Source organism: Symphalangus syndactylus, chromosome 4 (genome assembly GCF_028878055.3).
Source record: "Symphalangus syndactylus isolate Jambi chromosome 4, NHGRI_mSymSyn1-v2.1_pri, whole genome shotgun sequence".
Taxonomy (NCBI): Eukaryota; Metazoa; Chordata; class Mammalia; order Primates; family Hylobatidae; genus Symphalangus; species Symphalangus syndactylus.
The window spans coordinates 40,944,389-40,960,588 of record NC_072426.2 but is presented as its reverse complement, the minus strand read 5'-3'; the positions used below and the strand labels follow the sequence as shown (position 1 = coordinate 40,960,588).

At 37.4% G+C, this 16,200-nt stretch overlaps 1 protein-coding gene and 1 non-coding gene across 6 annotated transcripts in view; both read left to right on the top strand.

Moving 5' to 3' along the window:
* The window catches only part of CTNNA3 (catenin alpha 3), a 1,903,490-nt gene that overhangs the window by 1,157,072 nt on the left and 730,218 nt on the right, over window positions 1-16,200 (top strand). For all 5 annotated transcript variants that reach the window (XM_055274451.2, XM_063637177.1, XM_063637176.1 and 2 more), the window contains one exon: window positions 3,217-3,309. In XM_055274451.2, coding sequence (XP_055130426.1) covers window positions 3,217-3,309 — 93 coding nt within the window. The remainder of the gene's footprint in view (window positions 1-3,216; window positions 3,310-16,200) is intronic.
* On the top strand, window positions 13,377-13,478 carry LOC129481478 (small nucleolar RNA U13). The gene has a single exon (XR_008657464.1). It is a non-coding gene; the product is annotated as a small nucleolar RNA U13 (small nucleolar RNA).

Below are 16,200 nucleotides of genomic sequence, written 5' to 3'. Positions count from 1 at the left end.
CAATAAATGTGTAAATTTAAATAACTACCTTTCATCCCATTTATTTAAGATAATTTAGATTCTGATTTTTGTAGACTTGGTTAAGGATGTAGCAAAATATCAATAAAAAGTCTGGTCAATCATTTCAATGCCAGAATGCTTTTCAAGACTTTCTTCAGGGTAGCAAAAAGGACACACACATATTGCTAGTTAATAGTCGCCCTGCCGTTGGTTGGTTTGAGTATGTTTCATCCCCCTGCTTAATTTTGTTTTCTTATTTATACAATATAGGATTAGAGAGTGGGGTTAAATATCACAAAATGGTGATCTGTGAACTAAAGTAAGCCAACAGACTGTTAGTTTGGCTAAGACATTGAGTTTTTCCTTTCATTTGTCTCGTTTTAATGGATGCCTTTCAGTAGGGCATACATAATCATTTTGTTTGGGTACCCACAACCCCAGCCTACCATTGAGTTCAATCTAGACTCAATGTTTGTATCCCATCCCCTGCATGGCTCTTGAAAGCATTTGAGTTTGTGGCTCTTGGGTCAGACATATTGTTAAATTTCTTTAGGCTCCTAAGGCTTTAATTCTACAAAACCTCTGAGAGTATGAAATTTCTTTTTTCTTTTCTTTTTCTTTCCATTAGTTGAGAGATAGATTAAATGGAAGGCAATTCATACATGGTGAGGGCCACCAGGCTTCGGACTCTCCCCATACATTATCTCGTTTAATTCTCAAAGCATCCCAGTGAGGTAATCATTATCAGACTCATTTTATAGGTGACAAAACAAGGTCAAATAATTTAATATCTTGCTCATGATCAGAAGCTTATTAACTGTAGGAATTGGGTTCAAACCCAAATCTGTTTGTCTCCAAAAACTCCTGATACCCTTGTTTCCCTCAGTGAGCAGAAATATTCCAGAGATCTTATGAATATTAACAAAGCTTTGCCCAGATTTTGCCCAGATACACAAAGGATATCAAATGTCTAAATATCTAAAACTATTTTTATAGAACATCTTATTTGCAGGCTGTATTCTTTGACCAGCAGGGAATTACATTTCTACTGTTCTTGGGAACATACTTGACTAAAGAGCCATGCAGAATTTAGGAAGAATCATCATTAGAAGAAATTTGGCTTTCATTCACACATTGATATAACGTTAGAAAATACGTCATAAAATCATTCAAATTTGAAATGTAAAGATATTTTATTTCTAGCACTTTTCTGTTTTGTCACAGATACTACGTATCTTAAAATTCGACCTTGTTTGTACAAAATAGCACTAAAACTGCACGTAACTTGAAATATACTCTATTACCTAGAACCTTTATTTGACAGGACAGTTCTGGTAAGGAGAAGGTCAGGTATGTGCAGGCATAGAATACATGAAGACAAAAAGAGTCTTAGTACGATGACTGAGCAGAAAACTGTGAGAAGAAAACACAGCTTTCAGTTGTGTTGTATTTTAATTAGAGGGTTGTATAAAATTAATTCTGCTAATATAGACACAAATTGTGTTTAACATAATTTCCATACTATGTCAGTCACTTAATTGGCTTTTAATAAGCCTGGTGGCCAACAAATATCCAGGAGAAGAATGTATATTTTCAAAAGGAAAAAGAAGAAAATGAGGATACATTAAATATAAGTAAATAAAGAGTATCTACATAGGGGCAGTTTTTTTGTAATTTCTAAGCTTTGCGTTAACCAGCATTCTTCTAATTTGACCACATTGAGCCAGTGATTTTTATTTTTTTACTTTAAACAAACAGTGCTCAAATTTACAGGTCAATATTTTTTGCAAATGCAGTGTGAATTAATATAATACAAATTAAAGCAATTAGACTGTCAAGTTTCACTTTTAGTGATTGGGGTTTGGGGAGTGGAAAGGAGCACAGAAACTGTTGCCCTTTTCAAATAACTCACAAATGTGCTAATTATGTGTCAGATATGAAAGTTGAGGCATTGTGACCTTCAAGCCAACAAAAGACCTTTTCAAGTAAGCCATCCCCATGTACATTAATAAAGTGAGCAATGCCCTTCCACAGTTATATAATGTATGGCTGTTATTTCATTGTATGTGAATGAAAACCAAGGAGTTATTTCACTATTGGCATATTAAAAGAAATGTTATAAAAAAGCAAAGACTGTAAATCCATTTAAATAACATTTTGTGGTACTCTTAAAATAGGGATCCAAAGTCATATGTTGTTTATTTCCACTGCATGTGGCTAATGCGTGGTTTCTCCGCAACTGGATGTATTTTAGATCTTAGCAGGAAAAACTGCAATGTGTTAAAGTATAAAACAACTGACAGAGATATTTTAAAAGTTAGAAAAATTATTGTTAGATAAAGTATCTCCTTGCAATGATAAAGACAATGATATATTTTGTAGATCAGAGAAAACATTGCTTCTGTCCATAAGCCTTACTGTGTTAGTAAGAAGAATGTTGAACAAGAGTGGGGTTCAGAGGAAGGGAAAATAATCTCTCACTCTTTATCATGGCTCTTTCCTGGTCTGAAGAAAGTATTTGTAAACCTTAGATTTAGGTCATAGACATAATGGTAATTAAAAACGCACTCATTTTGTTGGAAGACAATGTAAATTTCAGAAGCAATAATATAAGAGAAATTTGGGTGTCACTAATGCTTGAATCAAATGCACTGCAGCAATGTCAAAGAGTGCCCATGAAGTTGTAGTGGAAAATCAAGAGCAGGAAGAAGTTAATTATCTTGTATTTGTTCAGCTTTGTAGTGTATTTGATGCAAACAAAACGTATAAAGATACAGTCATACTTAATGCAACTTAAATATGAGTAATAGACCTCTGGGAAATAATAAACCAATTACAAATTTAAAATAAATCACAATCATACGAGATTCCAAAAACCTATTAGCATTCAATCCATAGATAAACTTTTGTTTTTCCAGTCTCATAAGAGCTTCTTATTATGGGTTAGATGTGGATACCAAGAGACTGTATAGGGTTTACTGATTCGCTCACTAGTCTCTCCTTCTCATTTTAAACAATTATCTAGGTCCTTTTATTGTTATTTGCTTTAATAGATTCTCTGAATTCTTTCATAAAATAGATACCAGTGATGATTTTGAGAATGTTATTTGTCATTGAGATTCTCAACGAATGTGTACACATTCTTGTTCGGTATAAGTGTTGCTGCATTTCCTTGATAATCTAAAATAACTTCTATTATTTTGGATTGTATTTAAGGTGGCAAATCTTGCTTGTTCCATGTCAACAAATGAAGATGGAATTAAAATTGTCAAAATTGCAGCCAATCATTTGGAAACCTTGTGTCCACAGGTATGATAACTAAGTTACTTTTTGTCTGTAAAATTATATATAATTCCTAATGCTTTTATGCATATAAAAATACACTATTTTTTTTTTCGAGACCGGGTCTCACTCTGTTGCTGACGCTGGAATGCAGTGGCGCGATCTCAGCTCACTGCAACCTCTGCTTCCCGAGTAGCTGGGATTACAGGCATGTGCCACCATGCCTGGCTAATTTCTGTATTTTTAGTGGAGACGGGGTTTCACCATGTTGGCCAGGCTGGTCTGGAACTCCTGACCTCAAGTGATCTGCCCACCTCGGCCTCCCAAAGTGCTGGGATTACAGGCATGAGCCACCGTGCCCGACCAAAATGTTTATTTGAAGCATGGAAGACTGAATTGTCCTAAGGTGATTCTTAAAAAGAGAGTAGAGAAAAAGACTGACATTCTTTAAGTGGCCATATTGGAATCTCCTGAGGCAAGGGTGCTTTGTCCAAATGATTTGATTTATTTTTAGTAATTATTTATTTTGAAATTTCAAGTCGGCTGAAAGGATTGACTCTTTTTTTCTTTTATCAAAGAAGGTATGGGTTTGAAAAAATTTAAGAAATATTTTCTTGTCAGTAATTCAGATGTTTCTTAAAATCTGAGGAGTGACACACTTTTAGGGAATTATTTCTACATGACAAATGGTTTTGAAGCCATGAATCAAGATACACATAGAGCAATTTTAAACACTCTTATCTGAGAAGAAGCAGGATATAATATGGATACTTCCTAATAAAGACCACAAATGTTATAAGGATGAGAAATATAACAAAGATTAGGGACTTGAAGTCTCTGGACGTCTCCTGAGATTCTCAGTCTACAAAAAGTAGAGCATGTGTTAAATTCTTGATTTGCCTTGCTGACAATTTCATCTCTAAGAATATTAAGGAAACTGTGAAGGAAACTGCTTCTTTGGACTTAATGTTGATTAACAAGTAAGAACAAGCTGGAAAAGTGGGATCTAGAGGACCTGCAGCTGAGATCTCCCAACTGATGTCAATTTTCTATGAAACTCCAGAGGGAACAGAATACTGCAACAAGGTCTCTAAAGTAGTTGAATGAAATATACTCCCATCAACACTCTTTAAGTGTTCTCATCTCTGCACATTGTGAATAATGATCAAGGTTATCACTTTTAAAATGCCTTTTCAATCTGAAGAGTATTAAGTATCTCTCATTGGTTTTAATGTGTAATTTTCTGATTCCTAGTGAGAACATTCTTTTTGCAAATATTTATTGACTATTTGGCTTTCTAATGCGGTGACTTGCTTGTATCCTTTTCCAATTTTCCAATTTTTGTTGGGTTGTCTTTTTTGTAATTAATTTGCTTAGGTTTGTTAAAAATATCTCTGTTGCCCATGTCTTTTGAAATATTTTTTAAATATTTTTTCAGTCACAGAAGATTTTAAGAACTTTAATGTAAACATATGATTTATCTTGTAATTATTTTAATATATAGTTATGGAGCACCTACTGTGTGCCCTGGTTTGTAGTTTTGTGCCTCGTTAAGACATTCTACCAACAAATATTTCACATATTTCCCACATTATGTCGTTAAAAGAGTAAAGTATTATTATTCAGCATACAGATATTTATTCCCTCTGAAATATATTTTTATGTCTAACATGAGGTAGAGATCATTTCATTTAGTAGTGTTGACATTTGGGCCACTGTCATATATTAAATAGTTGATCCTTTCTCAATTGCTGTGAAATTCTACCATTGTCTCACACACATCCCATAAGGACTTGTAAATATTTCCATTGTCTAATATATATTTGCATACACATGTTCATATATACTTATAAACATAAATACACGTACACATGTACAAGTTTATATAAACATTATATTATGTTTGCACTTGGTAATTCCCCAGTGTTTTCTTCCCATATGGCCATATGAACAACTTCTTTTATGTTCAATTTACGAGGACTCAGCTTAAATATCATCTTCTCAGAGATCAATCTCCCTTCTCCCTAAATCACTCCTCCAGCTATGACTTACTATGTTATCATATTTATTTATTTTAGAGTCTATATCACAATCTGAAGTTATATTTTATATTAATTTGTTACCGTTATTATATATATTACACACTCACACAGAAAGTTCATGAAGTCAATGATTTGATATCCCTTATTCACTATTAATATCCCCTGTACCTAGCAGAAATAAAATATATATTGGATGTTCAATAAATATTTGTTCAGTGTATAAATCAGTGAGAAGGTTGCTAGAATGATAAATCATTCTATATTCATAGAGGGCAGGGATGATTTCGGCAACAACTTCTTGGTATTTTTCTTAATATGATGTGTCTTATTTTTAATAAGATGAAAAAAAGACAGTATAATTACTTTGAGCTGTAACTGATAGAAAAAAATCCTTTACAGTGGCTATTTTATGTATAGATACTGACCAAGGATGAGATCTGAATTCATAGGCTAGATTGATTTTAGAGTGAGTCAGGTAAGTCCTGGGTCAGGAGGAGCTGATAGGGTGGCCCTGGATTTCTATGTGTAAAGTACAATTGAATTCACCTAGGTTTCACTGAATTGAGTTGTTCTGGTTCTTACTGTGTACAAAGGACCACAACTGTAAAGCTTTGCCCAGTTATAGGTATCACCCTTCAAAAAAGATTTGTCACTTGGAGCATACTTAACAGAGATATTTGAAATAGTGACATGAGTTGAAACTATATCATATGAACACCTCAGAAAAGCAATCAGGAATTTTTAGCCAGGAAAAGACCTGGAGAAACACAATCACTCTCATTATATCTTTAAAGGACTATGATGTGAATGTCTTGTTCTGAAGGGCCCCAAGGGGCAGAATACAACCTATGAGCAGATGTTAGAAGAATGCAAATTTTATCTCAATATAGAGATGAGTTTTTTTAACAGAGCTATCCTGACAGGAATTGGACTTTATTGAGAACATAGAATTTGGAGTTTCTCAACACTACAGACATTTAACACAAGGAGAGTGATTAGTTGACCAAGGTATTTTATGGGGGGGCACAAACAAACCTTGGGTGAAAAGTGGGTCTAGAAGCCTTTTGAAACTCAATCCTGAGATCCTCTAATGGATCTGTCTGTTTTATGAAAGAGAGAAATGTGATCTGGATGATTGCCGGAGTACTACAGGTGTGGGAACAGTTATGCTTAACCTGGTGGAAGGATAAAGCCATCTGTAGGGCTTAATCCTTGCTCCACTTTAACAAGTAACTTGGAAGAATACTGAAAAAGTAAACATTTTATATTTGTGTAAGGTACAAAACTGAGAAAGGTAGAATGGTCTAATGTTTGAAAACTCATAAGCTGAAATTAAGGGCAAATATAAAGTCAGGGCCTTAGCTTAAATAGAACCTTCTGCACGAGCGTATAGTGAAACTATTGCACATCAAAAGCACATGGGTCATCAGGACTTGAGAGGGACATTTGCTCTCTTGTTCAATGAATTTCAAACCTGGATCTATGAAAGCATTTTCATGGTCTATAGCAAAAGTAGCTCAGTGTAGTTAGCTTTTTTTCACATAGTGAAATTTATTCAACTTTTCATTCTCAGGTTTTTTTTTATTATACTTTAGTTTTTAGGGTACATGTGCACAATGTGCAGGTTTGTTACATATGTATCCATGTGCCATGTTGTTTTGCTGCACCCATTAACTCGTCATTTAGCATTAGGTATATCTCCTAATGCTGTCCCTCCCGCCCTCCTCCCACCCCACAACAGTCCCCGGAGTGTAATGTTCCCCTTCCTGTGTCCATGAGTTCTCATTGTTCAATTCCCACCTATGAGTGAGAACATGCGGTGTTTGGTTTTTTGTCCTTGCGGTAGTTTACTGAGAATGATGGTTTCCAGCTTCATCCATGTCCCTGAAAAGGACATGAACTCATCATTTTTAATGGCTGCATAGTATTCCATGGTGTATATGTGCCACATTTTCTTAATCCAGTCTATCATTGTTGGACATTTGGGTTGGTTCCAAGTCTTTGCTATTGTGAATAGTGCCGCAATAAACATATGTGTGCATGTGTCTTTATAGCAGCATGATTTATAGTCCTTTGGGTATATACCCAGTAATGGGATGGCTGGGTCAAATGGTATTTCTAGTTCTAGATCCCTGAGGAATCGCCACACTGACTTCCACAATGGTTGAACTAGTTTACAGTCCCACCAACAGTGTAAAAGTGTTCCTATTTCTCCACATCCTCTCCAGCACCTGTTGTTTCCTGACTTTTTAATGATGGCCATTCTAACTGGTGTGAGATGGTATCTCACTGTGGTTTTGATTTGCATTTCTCTGATGGACAGTGATGATGAGCATTTTTTCATATGTTTTTTGGCTGCATAAATGTCTTCTTTTGAGAAGTGTCTGTTCATGTCCTTCACCCACTTTTTGATGGGGTTGTTTTTTTTTCTTGTGAATTTGTTTGAGTTCATTGTAGATTCTGGATATTAGCCCTTTGTCAGATGAGTAGGTTGCAAAAATTTTCTCCCATTCTATAGGTTGCCTGTTCACTGTGATCATAGTTTCTTTTGCTGTGCAGAAGCTCTTTAGTTTAATTAGATTCCATTTGTCAATTTTGGCTTTTGTTGCCATTGCTTTTGGTGTTTTAGACATGAAGTCCTTGCCCATGCCTATGTCCTGAATGGTATTGCCTAGGTTTTCTTGTAGGATTTTAATGGTTTTAGGTCTAACATTTAAGTCTTTAATCCATCTTGAATTAATTTTTGTATAAGGTGTAAGGAAGGGATCCAGTTTCAGCTTTCTACATATGGCTAGCCAGTTTTCCCAGCACCATTTATTAAATAGGGAATCCTTTCCCCATTGCTTGTTTTTGTCAGGTTTGTCAAAGATCAGATAGTTGCAGATATGCAGCATCATTTCTGAGGGCTCTGTTCTGTTCCATTGATCTATGTCTCTGTTGTGGTACCAGTACCATGCTGTTTTGGTTACTGTAGCCTTGTAGTATAGTTTGAAGTCAGGTAGCGTGACGCCTCCAGCTTTGTTCTTTTGGCTTAGGATTGACTTGGCGATGTGGGCTCTTTTTTGGTTCCATATGAACTTTAAAGTAGTTTTTTCCAATTCTGTGAAGAAAGTCATTGGTAGCTTGATGGGGATGGCATTGAATCTATAAATTACCTTGGGCAGTATGGCCATTTTCATGATATTGATTCTTCCAACCCATGAGCATGGAATGTTCTTCCATTTGTTTGTATCCTCTTTGATTTCATTGAGCAGTGGTTTGTAGTTCTCCTTGAAGAGGTCCTTCACATCCCTTGTAAGTTGGTTTCCTAGGTATTTTATTCTCTTTGAAGCAATTGTGAATGGGAGTTCACTCATGATTTGGCTCTCTGTTTGTCTGTGATTGGTGTACAAGAATGCTTGTGATTTTTGTACATTGATTTTGTATCCTGAGACTTTGCTGAAGTTGCTAATCAGCTTAAGGAGATTTTGGGCTGAGACAATGGGGTTTTCTAGATATACAATCATGTCATCTGCAAACAGGGACAATTTGACTTCCTCTTTTCTGAATTTTATACCCTTTATTTCCTTCTCCTGCCTGATTGCCCTGGCCAGAACTTCCAGCACTATGTTGAATAGGAGTGGTCAGAGAGGGCATCCCTGTCTTGTGCCAGTTTTCAAAGGGAATGCTTCCAGTTTTTTCCCATTCAGTATGATATTGGCTGTGGGTTTGTCATAGATAGCTCTTATGATTTTGAGATACGTCCCATCAATACCTAATTTATTGAGAGTTTTTAGCATGAAGGGTTGTTGAATTTTGTCAAAGGCCTTTTCTGCATCTATTGAGATAATCATGTGGTTTGTGTCGTTGGCTCTGTTTATGTGCTGGATTACATTTATTGATTTGCATATGTTGAACCAGCCTTGCATCCCAGGGATGAAGCCCACTTGATCATGGTGTATAAGCTTTTTGATGTGCTGCTGGATTCGGTTTGCCAGTATTTTATTGAGGATTTTTGCATCAATGTTCATCAAGGATATTGGTCTGAAATTCTCTCTTTTGGTTATGTCTCTGCCAGGCTTTGGTATCAGGACAATGCTGGCCTCATAAAATGATTTAGGGAGGATTCCCTCTTTTTCTCTTGATTGGAATAGTTTCAGAAGGAATGGTACCAGTTCCTCCTTGTACCTCTGGTAGAATTCTGCTGTGAATCCATCAGGTCCTGGACTCTTTTTGGTTGGTAAGCTATTGATTATTGCGACAATTTCAGAGCCTGTTATTGGTCTTTTCAGAGATTCAATTTCTTCCTGGTTTAGTCTTGGGAGGGTGTATTTGTCTAGGAATTTATCCATTTCTTCTAGATTTTCTAGTTTATTTGCATAGAGGTGTTTGTAGTATTCTCTGATGGTAGATTGTATTTCTGTGGGATCAGTGTTGATATCCCCTTTTTCATTTTTTATTGCATCTATTTGATTCTTCTCTCTTTTCTTCTTTATTAGTCTTGCTAGCGGTCTATCAATTTTGTTGATCTTTTCAAAAACCAGCTCCTGGATTCATTAATTTTTTGAAGGGTTTTTTGTGTCTCTATGTCCTTCAGTTCTGCTCTGATTTTAGTTATTTCTAGCTTTCTTCTAGCTTTTGAATGTGTTTGCTCTTGCTTTTCTAGTTCTTTTAATTGTGATGTTAGGGTGTCAATTTTGGATCTTTCCTGCTTTCTCTTGTGGGCATTTAGTGCTATAAATTTCCCTCTACACACTGCTTTGAACGTGTCCCAGAGATTCTGGTATGTTGTGTCTTTGTTCTCGTTGGTTTCAAAGGACATCTTTATTTCTGCCTTCATTTCATTATGTATCCAATAGTCATTCAGGAGCAGGTTGTTCAGTTTCCATGTAGTTGAGCGGTCTTGAGTGAGTTTCTTATTCCTGAGTTCTAGTTTGATTGCACTGTGGTCTGAGAGACAGTTTGTTATAATTTCTGTTCTTTTACATTTGCTGAGGAGAGCTTTACTTCCAACTATGTGGTCAATTTTGGAATAGGTGTGGTGTGGTGCTGAAAAAATGTATATTCTGTTGATTTGTGGTGGAGAGTTCTGTAGATGTCTATTAGGTCCACTTTATGCAGAGCTGAGTTCAATTCCTGGATATCCTTGTTAACTTTCTGTCTCGTTGATCTGTCTAATGTTGACGGTGGGGTGTTAAAATCTCCCATTATTATTGTGTGGGAGTTTAAGTCCCTTTGTAGGTCACTCAGGACTTGCTTTATGAATCTGGGTGCTCCTGTGTTGGGTGCATATATATTTAGGATAGTTAGCTCTTCTTGTTGAATTGATCCCTTTACCATTATGTAATGGCCTTCTTTGTCTCTTTTGATCTTTGTTGGTTTAAAGTCTATTTTATCAGAGACTAGGATTGCAACCCCTGCTTTTTTTTGTTTTCCATTTGCTTGATAGATCTTCCTCCATCCCTTTATTTTGAGTCTATGTGTGTCTCTGCACGTGAGATGTGTTTCCTGAATACAGCACACTGATGGGTCTTGACTCCTTATCCAGTTTGCCAGTCTGTGTCTTTTAATTGGAGCATTTAGCCCATTTACATTTAAAGTTAATATATTTATGTGTGAATTTGATCCTGTCATTATGATGTTAGTTGGTTATTTTGCTCGTTAGTTGATGGAGTTTCTTCCTAGCCTCAATGGTCTTTACAATTTGGCATGTTTTTGCAGGGGCTGGTACCGTTTGTTCCTTTCCATGTTTAGTGCTTCCTTCAGGAGCTCTTTTAGGGCAGGCCTGGTGGTGACCAAATCACACAGCATTTGCTTGTCCTTATTTTATTTCTCCTTCACTTATGAAGCTTAGCTTGGCTGGATATGAAATTCTGGGTTGAAAATTCTTTTGTTTAAGAATGTCGAATATCGGCCCCCACTCTCTTCTGGCTTGTAGAGTTTCTGCCGAGATATCAGCTGTTAGTCTGATGGGCTTCCCTTTGTGGGTAACCCGACCTTTCTCTCTGGCTGCCCTTAACATTTTTTCCTTCATTTCAACTTTGGTGAATCTGACAATTATGTGTCTCGGAGTTGCTCTTCTTGAGGAGTATCTTTGTGGCGTTCTCTGTATTTCCTGAATCTGAATGTTGGCCTGCCTTGCTAGATTGGGGAAGTTCTCCTGGATAATATCCTGCAGAGTGTTTTCCAACTTGGTTCCATTCTCCTTGTCACTTTCAGGTACACCAATGAGATGTAGGTTTGGTCTTTTCACATAGTCCCAAATTTCTTGGAAGCTTTGTTCATTTCCTTTTATTCTTTTTTCTCTAAACTTCCCTTTTCACTTCATTTCATTCATTTCATCTTCCATTGCTGATACCCTTTCTTCCAGTTGATTGCATCGGCTACCGAGGCTTCTGCAATCTTCACGTAGTTCTCGATACTTGGCTTTCAGCTCCATCAGCTCCTTTAAGCCCTTCTCTCCATTGGTTATTCTAGTTATCCATTCGTCTAATTTTTTTTCAAAGTTTTTAACTTCTTTGCTATTGTTTTAATTTCCTCCCGTAGCTCAGAGTAGTTTGATCGTCTGAAGCCTTCTTCTCTCAACTCGTCAAAGTCATTCTCCATCCATCTTCGTTCCGTTGCTGGTGAGGAACTGCGTTCCTTTGGAGGAGGAGAGGTGCTGTGCTTTTTAGAGTTTCCAGTTTTTCTGCTCTGTTTTTTCCCGATCTTTGTGGTTTTATCTACTTTTGGTCTTTGATGATGGTGATGTACAGATGGGTTTTTGGTGTGGATGTCCTTTCCATTTGTTAGTTTTCCTTCTACCAGACAGGACCCTCAGCTGCAGGTCTGTTGGAGTTTGCTAGAGGTCCACTCCAAACCCTGTTTGGCTGGGTGTCAGCAGCAGCGGCTGCAGAACAGCGGATTTTCGTGAGACCACAAATTCAGCTGTCTGATAGTTCCTCTGGAAGTTTTGTCTCAGCAGAGTACCTGTCCGAGTGAGGTGTCAGTCTGTCCCTACTGGGGGATGCCTCCCAGTTAGGCTGCTCGGGGGTCAGGGCCCCACTTTAGGAGGCAGTCTGTCCATTCTCAGATCTCCAGCTGTATGCTGGGAGAACCACTACTCTCTTCAAAGCTGTCAGTCAGACAGGGACATTTAAGTCCGCAGAGGTTCCTGCTGACTTTTTGTTTGTCTGTGCCCTGCCCCCAGAGGTGGAGCCTACGGAGGCAGGCAGGCCTCCTTGAGCTGTGGTGGGCTCTACCCAGTTCCACCTTCCTGGCTGTTTTGTTTACCTAAGCAAGCCTGGGCAATGGCGGGCGCCTCTCCCCCAGCATTGCTGCCACCTTGCAGTTTGATCTCAGACTGCTGTGCTAGGAATCAGCGAGACTCCGTGGGCATAGGACCCTCTGAGCCAGGTGTGGAACACAATCTCCTGGTGTTCCATTTTCCAGGCCCCTTGGAAAAGCGCAGTATTAGGGTGGGACTGACCCGATTTTCCAGGCGCCGTCTGTTGCCCCTTTCTTTGACTAGGAAAGGGAACTCCCTGACCCCTTGTGCCTCCTGAGTGAGGCAGTGCCTCGCCCTGCTTCGGCTCGCACACAGTGCGCTGCACCGGCTGTCCTGCACCCACTGTTTGGCACTCCCTAGTGAGATGAACCCAGTACCTGAAATGGAAATGCAGAAATCACCCATCTTCTGTGTTGCTCAGGCTGGGAGCTGTAGACTGGAGCTGTTCCTATTTGGCCATCTTGGCTCTACCCCCCAGCAACCCATTCTCAGGTTTTATATTCACTACTTTATATTTATCAGAAATATTTGATTTATGAAATAATAAAGTAGATAATTTTTTTTACATTTTTAATTTTGGCAAAAAATAATTTATCAATAAATAAAAAATTTTTTTTACTTTACTAATAAAAATATAAAAATATACCCATCCTATGTCAGTTCCTTCTCCTTCCTGTGTCTCCTTCTTCTTTGAAAAATATTTGTGGCCTGAAAAGTCCAGAAAGTTGTAAGTACTAATTTAGGTGACTTAACAGTATAAGTCAGTAGCATGATATGGGGACTGACTTACAGCATTGAAATAATTGATCTTTTTGTAGTGTAAGTGTGATCATTGGATTTTCATGCTCATGTGTGATGCCTGCCTCCCTCAAACCTTGTTATGACACTAGCACATTATTCGTATGACATGAAAAATAAAATAAAATGATTATGATACTTAGCTTGTGAAATAGAAGGAAATTTTCAATATACTTGGCACAAGAATGTCCACATCAAGAATTTCATGCTGAGTCCTGGGCCCATAGTTTAAAGGATAGGCAGAAAAAGAGTAAGTTGTTTTAAGCCACAGTGAGCTATCACCTCATTACAGGAAGTGTTTAAACAAAAGCAAAATAGTGTGTACCTTGACAAAAAATATTGGAGAGATAATTTTATTATTGAGAAGTAGAAGAATTAGATCCTCTTAAGTGTTCTTTCCGTAAATAAAATTCACTAATTAACAAAAATCATGATGAAAACCTAGGTTATTTTCCCTGTGGTGAACACACATTCAATTAGGCAGACCCTCCTAAGTACTTAGATTTTCCAGAATCACAAGAGAGAAATGTGGCTCTAAAATATGTGGTTCTAAAATAAGTCAAGTTTTCCAATCACTGTCTAGTTTGTGTCACTATCTAGTACTGCTAGTACTGCTTTGTTATATCTATCTGTTGCTCTCACCAAGTAGTATCCAATGACCTGACAGGGCTAAAACAGCTTCCAGAGGTACCTAATTTATTTTCAGTGATGTGGTTGGGTATAAAGAGATAGTATTTTTATAAATTGTTACTGAAAATCTATAATTTCTAAAAGAGATGTATATTGGGTGTGTTGATAAGTAGGGGAGAAAGTCAAGATTGCCCTAGAGAAACATGTGAAATATAAAAAGAATAAAGTATTTGGGCTAGGGCATGCACTGGAGATCACTTGTATTCATATTTTAGCATGGAAAGCCATAAACTCCATGAGGATAGGAATTTTTGTTCCGCTGATATATCCTAAGAATAATGCTTGACACATAGTAGGTACTCAGTACATTTTTGCTGAGTCAATGATTATACTTAAATGACCTTTTTCGGATTATATTCATTGGCAGGTAAATGCTGGAAGCCATTACTATTCCCCTTCCTTCTTTGTTTTCTGGGAGTGTAGAAACTCCCAATTTCTAATCAAAGTGATAAAAAGTCCCAGTATGACACTTTGTCTGTTGAAGTACAAGTCATGTGAAGTGACTGGCATTATCTGTCTTTGCATAGACAGGACTATTTTGTAAAAACAACAACTTGTTCTGATTAAGTTATGATGTATTTAGTACACACTTCAGTAAGGGCATTAGACTATTTCTTTCAAATGGAATACTATGTGCTTATTTGTATGGGTTTTTTATTTGTTTTTCTGATAGAGAAGCTGTTGTATCTGTGAACTGAAAACACTTAATTTTCTAAGTATCAAGTTTGGGGAAGCAAATATATTTTCTTTCATCTACTGTTGATGATGATGATGGATGTTTTGTTTGCAACTAAACAATATAGGACCCAAATATTCAATGTAAAATGACCATATTCTTTAAGAATCATGTAAGAGCCATATCAGGCCTTTTATAATTTATGCCTAATTTATTTCTTTCCACTTCAGGGAATGGCACAAAATGCTCTTAAGACTTTGGAAACCAACAGTCATGTCATAATGTAAAAAAGACTCAAATGAGGTGATTTTATTTTTAAAAAGCTTATAATAATTGAGTGGTGTATCCTCAAGACTGACCAGGGTGATTTCAAATGTAAGTTTAGTACCAGTTTCTTTCTAGTGATGGTGTGGTAACTATGTGGGGAGACAGTGCTTGGGTGCAGCTATGAGCACAGCTACTAAGACTGGAAATAAATGTCTGTGCCTTTGTCCTATCACTGTTCCGTATCTTGTTCCAATTACACAGCCACTTTCTTCCACCCACTCCAAGGATCTCTTCATTCAACAAATACTTACGGACCACCTACTGGGAACATCCATGAAGCTAGGGTGAGCCAGGGGCAGGGAGTGGGGATTTATGGGTACTCATTGGAGCAGTTCTGAGAAAAAAGAATTTTAAGGCCTAAGTTTTATTAGAAGGAAAATCGGAGGTGGTGTGTCCTGGCAGAAGAAACAATTTGTGGAGGAGAAGTCATGGCCATCAAACTCAAGTGGGGAAGTGGGGTAAAAAATTAGATAATGACTTTAAAGTACATAGCCTAGAATAAGCATGGTTTCACATGCAGGCCAAGGCAAGAATCTCAGAATGAATTACAAACCAAAGTGTTTACAGCCTCTTTTATAATCATGGTGTGTGCTATGATATTAAGCACATTAACATAAAGGATCTGTGCTGGCCTGTACAATGTTCTTCTAGTCATGGAGGAAAATAAAGATAGCGCCTTGCTGACATTGTTTATAATCAAAATTGAAAATTTATTATCCGGATAGAAAGGAAGTGGTGTTTGGGAGGAATTGGTGGAAATGGCATGAGAATTGGATTCATGTCGGAGGATACAGGGAGAGCCCACAGAAAAATGTCATTTTCCATGGGCCTTAAAGGAGAAGCAAGATTTGCACATTTGGGAAAATATGAAAAGGGCATTCTAGGCAGTGGAGATGAAAAAACATGTAATAGAAATTGAAAAAAGTAAGCAATTGAGTCCAAGCCACGTTGTTTCTTTACAGGAGGCACCGTTGGATTTTGGGTGGAACAATTCTTTGTTGTGTGATACAGTCACAGTGGTGGGGCTCAACCTTTTCTGGGGAGGCCAGAAAGCTCAGAATCAGCACGAAGGCACAACTTCCAACTCTCCCCAGTCCAGTCTTTCTAATAACCAAAAGTGCCTTCACACATTTCCATAA